This window comes from Lepidochelys kempii, chromosome 27, assembly GCF_965140285.1.
Source record: "Lepidochelys kempii isolate rLepKem1 chromosome 27, rLepKem1.hap1, whole genome shotgun sequence".
Classification (NCBI taxonomy): Eukaryota; Metazoa; Chordata; order Testudines; family Cheloniidae; genus Lepidochelys; species Lepidochelys kempii.
In genome coordinates, this window is record NC_136406.1 from 15,187,701 (window position 1) to 15,194,982 (window position 7,282).

General features: G+C 51.9%; 2 protein-coding genes across 2 annotated transcripts; both read right to left on the reverse strand.

Moving 5' to 3' along the window:
• Nucleotides 1-879: 879 nt before the first annotated feature.
• MIEN1 (migration and invasion enhancer 1) lies at nt 880-5,286 on the reverse strand. The gene is made up of 4 exons (XM_073325835.1): nt 5,193-5,286; nt 3,922-4,019; nt 2,760-2,836; nt 880-2,162 (listed from the first exon to the last, which is right to left on the reverse strand). Exons 1-4 carry the CDS (start codon nt 5,249-5,251, stop codon nt 2,079-2,081), a joined length of 318 nt encoding a protein of 105 aa, XP_073181936.1. The 5' UTR covers nt 5,252-5,286; the 3' UTR covers nt 880-2,078.
• Nucleotides 5,287-5,846: 560 nt separating this feature from the next.
• On the reverse strand, nt 5,847-6,947 carry LOC140903754 (nuclear factor 7, brain). Its single transcript, XM_073325520.2, has one exon. It carries the CDS (start codon nt 6,945-6,947, stop codon nt 5,901-5,903), a length of 1,047 nt encoding a protein of 348 aa, XP_073181621.2. The 3' UTR covers nt 5,847-5,900.
• Nucleotides 6,948-7,282: the final 335 nt, after the last annotated feature.

Here is a 7,282-nt window from a genome sequence, read left to right on the forward strand (position 1 = left end):
CTGGGCTACACTAGAAAAATAGATTGGTTTAACAACATCGGTCAGGGGTGTGAAAAACCCAAACCCCTGAGTGGCATTGTTAAACCGACCCATTTCTCTGTGTAGAGCTGGATTACCTAAAACAATGGGACAACCCCTTCTGTCAGCGTAGGTAGTGTCTACACTGAAGCACTCAAGTGTACGCTCTGACAGCGTAGACAAGGCCTAATCCTTTCACCCATTAGGAAAATCTCCTTTGAGTACCTGCTGCAAAAACAGTGCGTTTCTACATTGAGATAGCAAACTTGCGCGTTTCATCTGCACTCAAGGCAGTCCCTTGGCCTTTTGCCTCAGGTTCTCTCTTCGTAAAATGAAGCTGTCTTCGCTGCCAAAAAAAAAAAGTGTGTCTGTGCACTGAGATAGCGAACGATGTAAAATCCTAGTGAAGACAAAGGCATAGGGAGTTTTTTACCTGCATGCAGCTAGACCAGATCAACCTCAGGGGGTACAGGGATTGACCTCATCTAGCTGCATGCAGGTAAAAAGCTCCCTATGCCTTTTGTCTCCACTAGGATTTTACATCGTTCGCTATCTCAGTGCACAAAAACACTTTTTACAAGTGCAAAATTATTCATCTAGCATACGGCACCCACAAGCGCAAATAAAACGGTTTTCTCTGAACAACCTTTCTAATCAAAGGGGTTGCAACCCTCAAGCGACATATTTTGGGCAACCCAGAGTTCCAGGTGACTGAAATCCATGAACAATATTCACCTGCCCGCTACTGTAACCACAGCTAGAGTTTCAAAGCTTTCATAGCCCAGTGCACTGTACCCCTATCTTATAACACAGTAATAATCTCCCCGGTCATTTATACTCCCCGACAAAGTAAAAAAGGAACAAGGTTTTACTGTGATTTTATTTACTACTGGCTTTTTTTTTTTTTTTTTTTAATACACAGTCTATAATAAATAGAATCACCCTCCCTTAAAGCATAAATTAGACACTGGGTAGCCAGAATTTCATTGGCACTGCCAGGTTCTTATCTTTAACACCAGCATTCTCTTAAGTCACTTAGCACTTTATCCTTTAGCTCATTCACCCCCTTGGCATTCAGTGTCAAAGGGCAAAGTCATGACAATAGAAAAGTGAAAATTGGGTGTTAAACAGGAGGAGTGGAGTGGAGTGGAGGGGGAAGTTTTCTGCAGGGAGCAGATGGGCAATTAGAAGTCAGTCACTAATTATGGTTCTCGCAGGAGGAGAGGAAAATAAGAAAGGGATTTTACTATCCAAAAACTGATGTCTAATTGATCCTGCTTTAGCACTGGTCTGAACAGTGACAAGGGTATTTTTAAATGATTAACAATAGTATTTAGCATTTAAGAACAATTCAGTTCTTCTCTAAAACCTTCTGATCCAAATCACCAGGTCTTCATAACCACTGTGGTCAGTTCTCTGCCCCAAAACACTGACTATCTCTTACTCTATGACAGGAAGCCTCTCTCATTTCCATGTTACCACAGTGCTAACCAAAACAGGCAGAGCTTCCTCAGCGCACTTAGAATCCCTGGTGGGGACAGGAAGGGCAATCTGGTCTCTGGTAGACTCCACCCAACCTACTTGGATTTTAAGGGAGGGTGACAGCAAGGCAAGAAGTTGCCCATGTATGTGCTACAGAAATAGGAGAAACGGGGACATTTACGGAATGGAAGGGGGTAGAAAATGATGGCATGAGGCTGCTCTCCTCCTCCTTGGGGTTTGGGTGGCTGTCTGGGGTTAGAGGGCATGCACAAAGTAGTACCAAAGTTTAGTCATTCCTCCCCAACAGCAACATGTAGTAAGCTCTCAGCTAACCCATCTCCAGTCCCAAGTCACCTGATGTGATGCCATTCCTCACAAGCCTCTTTGTACAGCAACGTTAGAGATTCAAGTTACCTTGATGTCTCTTCCACACATGAAGCTGCCTGGCCATATAGTAAAATAATTAAGCCAGAAGGCAGAGAGGAGCAAAGCAGCAAGGTAATGAGATTTAAGAGTGGATGGGCAGAGCTGAAGGTGATCAGAACAGAACACATGTAGTGACGAGGGTGCTGCCGGGGCTACAGGATGACACAGGGGGGACGGCTGTTGGTGATTTTTTCGAGTGGTTCCCCATTTCTGGCTCTTCTTATTGCTTCAATGAGCTAAAGAACAAGAGACAGAATGGAAAGGCATTAATCCCTCCAAAGATTCTCCCATAGGCCTCTAATGGAGAAGAATTACTGAGCCCTCTCCACACGCATGGGCCAAAATTGCAGTAGTGTCTACTGATCTTGTGGGCTCAGCCTGAAACAGTTTCAAGGACTGGACTCTCAGAAGATGCTATGCACCCCCTTTCTGAAAAATCAAGATACCTTAAAAGGTGTCTCAAGCTAGGCATCCAAAAATCACTACTCATTTTTGAAAATGCTGGCCAAAGTTTCTAAGCCAAGTAATATTAGAGGCAGACAACAGTTTGTGGTTTAAGCTGCACTAAAGCAGGGTCCAGGATGGTGTCTGAATTCTTGTTACAGGCAGCAGGGTTCTGATTGTAATAACATGCCCTTCAGTTTGAAATGTGCCTTGATATATTATGAGGAGAGTAGCAAAGCCCTAGGATGATGAAATGCCTTTGAAAAGCCTGTCACTTCCAAAAATAGAAAGCTTCTCCGTCAGAAAGGGGTTGTTGTAAACAGGAGCGTCCCTATAGGCACATTCCACACAGGCTGATGCAAGGGTCAAGCTGGAATCTGGATACTTACATCCTTCTCATAAGGAAAGCCACCATTCTCTAGTTTGGAGAAGACAAGCTGCCCATTGATTTCAATTTCAAAGGCACCTTAAAAACAGTAAACACAACCGAGCTGTAACAATCCACAGACACTTCCAAACTACATTTTTAATTCACTGATCAGTCCCACAGGATCACTTACTCAATGCTGAAGATCAGGGCATTCAGTCAGTTTAAGCATACAGACAGCAAACAAGGAAAAACCTATCTAACTGATGCTATGCTATAAGCCTGTGCTAGGTCTGTCTTAAAATATGTGCTTTTAATCCAAGGATCTCAAAGAGCTGCATAAAATGTCCTACACCTCACAACCTCACCATGAGGTCAGGAACTATTATCCTCGCTTTACAGAAGAGGAAAGCAAGCCACATGACTTGCCCCTGGTCACCCAAAAGGCGTGACATTCAAATACAGAACCCAGGAGTCCTGCTGTATTAGATTACACAGCTTCAAATTTGCAGTTAAAGATCAGTTTCTGTGTACAGTAATATCCCAACATCCTCGTACAATTGAACCCACCTGAATAATGTTAAGTATCCTCTCCCCCATTAAGATTACTGCCCACATCACTTGGTCTGAGGCAGTGACCTTGTCAGACACCATGTGCTAAGCAGGGACAGACTGGGTCGTGTGCATATGTGGCATAGAGTCCCTCGTGATAAGACAAGACTGGTCTGGGGTGTAGCAAACATAAAGGGGATTCTTTATATGCACATAGCTTTGTCCTGCCCAGGGCCCTAGAAGATGCAGATTCCAGCAGGTCACTGGTAAAAGGGCATTCCATACCATGAATCTCAACCAAAAAAGCCCTGCCCCACGGTCCTGAAGGTTTCAAACTGAGATCCATCACTTGCTGCATTCCTGTTGAGCCCGACATTCTCAGTTGGCTGCAGAAAGAGGCAGTTCTTGTGGTTAGCAGGTCCTGGCCCAATGAGTTACATATCCTCTAGGAAAACCATGTGTATGGGACCAAAGCAGTCTCCTCTCTGCACTTTTAACCCCTTTCACCCTTGAATTATTTGCCAATACACAAGACATGTCACCTAGGTGGCCTTTAGAGGACAAAGCTTTGAGGCTGCAAGGTTGGCATGGTAGCACCTAAGTAGTTGCGAAAGTTTGGTGGAAAATCCTACCTTTCCCCCCAAGCCTGGATTCGATTTCTATATCTGGGTACTCTTCTTTCACTGCACTTGCCAATTCCAGGTAAGTGGACTCAAACCCACAGGGCTCACTGATAAAAAAGGAAAAAAAACAGATGGTTGAAAAAGACACACACAGGGTAAAGCTTTGGAGAGGCTACTGGAGCTGCTGAGAGGCTAACATGAGGAAGACAAATTTCAATGCATTGCTATACAGAGCAAAGATCTAGTGGGAGCTGAACTGCAGAGCAACACGCAAAGATGGTGGAATGGATATGGGGCATCCCCTTAAAGACCATCACCCCATCATATTCCCACTGAACCTCACATCCCCCTAGGCACTCATTAAACTACAGTCCCCTCTCTGTGAACTGCCAATAACTCCACTCTGCCTAATTTAGCCCACCACTAAACACTCCCCCACCACATTCCCTCCATGACAAGATCCCCTCTGCAGCCCACACAACGCCCCATGCTCCAACAGCCCCCCAAGAGCCCACCCAATCTCCAACCCCCCAAGAGCCCCCCAACCCCCCAATGCTCCCAACCGCTCCCCAAAAGCCCACACAACCTCCAACCCGAGCCTCCCAACCCCCCATGCTCCCAACAGCCCCCAAAACCCCCTAGAGCCCCCCAATGTTCCCAACAGCCCCCCAAGAGCCCACACAACCTCCAACCCAAGGCCCCCAAGAGCCCCCCAATGCTCCCAACAGCCCCCCCAAGAGCCCAAACAACCTCCAACCCAAGGCCCCCAAGAGCCCCCCAATGCTCCCAACAGCCCCCCCAAGAACCCAAACAACCTCCAACCCAAGGCCCCCAAGAGCCCCCCAATGCTCCCAACAGCCCCCCAAGAGCCCACACAACCTCCAACCCAAGGCCCCCAAGAGCCCCCCAATGCTCCCAACAGCCCCCCCAAGAGCCCAAACAACCTCCAACCCAAGGCCCCCAAGAGCCCCCCAATGCTCCCAACAGCCCCCCCAAGAGCCCAAACAACCTCCAACCCAAGGCCCCCAAGAGCCCCCCAATGCTCCCAACAGCCCCCCCAAGAGCCCAAACAACCTCCAACCCGAGCCCCCCAATCCCCCAATGCTCCCAACAGCCCCCCCAATGCTCCCAACAGCCCCCCAAGAACCCCCCCAATGCTCCCAACAGCCCCCCCTAGGACCCACCCGGCCGAGAGCCCACGACAAACACCCCTGCCCACGCCGCCCCCGTAGCCCCCGTAGCGCCCCATCCCGCGGGGGGGGGGGGGGGCGGCCTCTCACCAATACTCCACCACGATGCGGAGCCCGGCGGGCGCCGCCGGCTCGGACCCTCCGCTCATCCCGGCCCCGCTCGCGCTTCCGGCTTCCCTGGTCACGTGCAGGGGGCGCTTCCGGGATCCGCCTCTCCCGCCGCCGCCGGCCCCGCGCTCTAGCGGCCCCTGGCGGCGGAGCGGGGAACTGCAGCCTCCCTTCCCCCCCAGCTCACCAGCCCCCCCCCCCCCCCCGCCGGGTCTGATCCCCCTCCCCCCCCAGCTCACCAGCCCCCCCATAACTGATCCCCCTCCCCCCCCACCTCCCACACACAGGGGCCGAGCCCCTCAGGCCCAGGCACCCCCGTCTCGTGTTTGTTTTGGGGAGACCCCCCCCCGGCCCAGGTTTTGTTTCCCTGCGGGCGCCTCCCCAACCCCTGCCCGCCGCCCGCCCGCGTTTTGAACCTCCTGCTTGCGAAAGCCCGTCTCATCCTCTCTGGGGGGGCCCTGGGCCAGGATCCCCTGATCCCACTCGCGCCCCAAGCCCCCCGCAAATGAAACTCGCCCAGGCGTCGCGGGGCAGCACTTGGTTTATTTCGCCTCTTTCCTTTCACCGATCTGAAACCGTCACTTCGCAGTTAACTTCGCCCCCCCCCCGACCGCCCCCCCGCCCCCCATTTGCTGAGGGAACCAGGGTGGGGGCAGCGGTGGCGATGCGGCCGCTCTCCCTCTCCCTGCTCTAATTGCACACCCGGAGAGGCTCATAGTCCTGCTCGGCCAGCACCAGGCCGGGGCAGAAGAAAGGGTGCAAGGGCTCCTGGAAGTTGCCCCCGAGGGTGCAGATCTCTGCCATGCACTCGGCGTCGTAAAACCCAACCCTGCCGCTCTCATAGTCCAGGCAAATGCCCACCTGCGTGGGGCTGGAATCCAGGGTCAGGAGGGCTGGGGGTGAGGACAGGGCATAGTAACGGTTGCCGGGTATCTTCCGAAGGGCCCAGTATCCATTTTCAGGTTTGAGATCTTCTGTTGCCTTGCGGTTGACACAGTGGCTGGCTACCCCAATCACCCAGTTGCTTTTGCCCCCAACGCTCACCTCCCAGTAGTGCCTGCCTGCGCGGAAAGCCTGAGAGCAGAGGACATAAAGACATGGCTCAAAGCGCTGGGGGTCCTCCAGGACAGCCTGGGCACTGGGTCCCAGTTTTGCCGATTTCAGGTCTTTGGAGAGCTGCAGGTGCGAATGGGCTGTCTTCGGGTCCAGGGTGAGGCGCTCCAGAGCAGACCGCATCACATACCACAGCATCCTTCTACAAACCATGTACGTCAGAGAAGGGCTGGAGAGGACAGCGGGCCTGTAGTGTCTCAGCTCCTTGCTACGCCTAGTCAGCTCTGCCTTTAGATGATCCACCTGGCTATCAGCCATACCTGTTAGGTGCCCATCATGGTCCTCCACCTCACTCAAGTAATCCATTAGCTCCAGAACACAAGCTGCCCTCTTGGTGATGTTTGTCACTCTGTTCTCCAGGCGGCTGAGTACCTGCTTCTCTTCTTGGCCAATCTTGGCCATCACAGATTGCTCCTCAGCATACAGGAAGCTGTGCATCTTTCGGAAGTCCCCCATCACCTCCTCCCGAAGGGACTGCAGGTCGTTCTGAGTAGCCTGGATCCTTTTCTTGTAGCAGCTCTGGAGCTTTTCCACACCCTCTTGAGCCTCCAGGAAGTTACAGACCACGTCTTCTATTTCTTTATCACAACTCTGCCCCACTGGGTGCCTCTGAGGAGCCTCCATGGCAGAACCACTGCCCTCCTTCCCGTCCCTCTGCTGCTTCAGCTGTACTGATGGGAATTTAGCAACCCTTCGGTGGGGTTTCCCCACAGCTGGATCTGCCGGCACTCCAGCAGGGTTACACTTCTTAAAGGCAACAGCTGTCCACGGTGCACAGGAAGCAAGGTACTGCAAAGCCCAGCCCCACTGGCCCTGGGACAAGTCCTGGTTACCAGTTCTTCACTAAGTAGTGCATAAGTTTCAGTTTCTCTGAATGCAGTGGGAGGAGCCCAGCCAGGTACTCCTTGCTTGTGAAATCTGCTGGTGTTTGCCAAAGGCTGGAGACCTCTCCTTATCTA

Excerpts from the sequence above, each read along its gene's own strand:
- MIEN1 (XM_073325835.1), bottom strand. The coding sequence starts at position 5,251 with ATGAGCGGAGGGTCCGAGCCGGCGGCGCCCGCCGGGCTCCGCATCGTG. Across the intron at positions 2,837-3,921 it reads ATCCAGGCTTGGGGGGAAAG|GTGCCTTTGAAATTGAAATC; the intron begins GTAGGATTTTCC and ends ACTGTTTTTAAG. Across the intron at positions 2,163-2,759 it reads GCTTTCCTTATGAGAAGGAT|CTCATTGAAGCAATAAGAAG; the intron begins GTAAGTATCCAG and ends CTTGTTCTTTAG.
- LOC140903754 (XM_073325520.2), bottom strand. The coding sequence starts at position 6,947 with ATGGAGGCTCCTCAGAGGCACCCAGTGGGGCAGAGTTGTGATAAAGAA.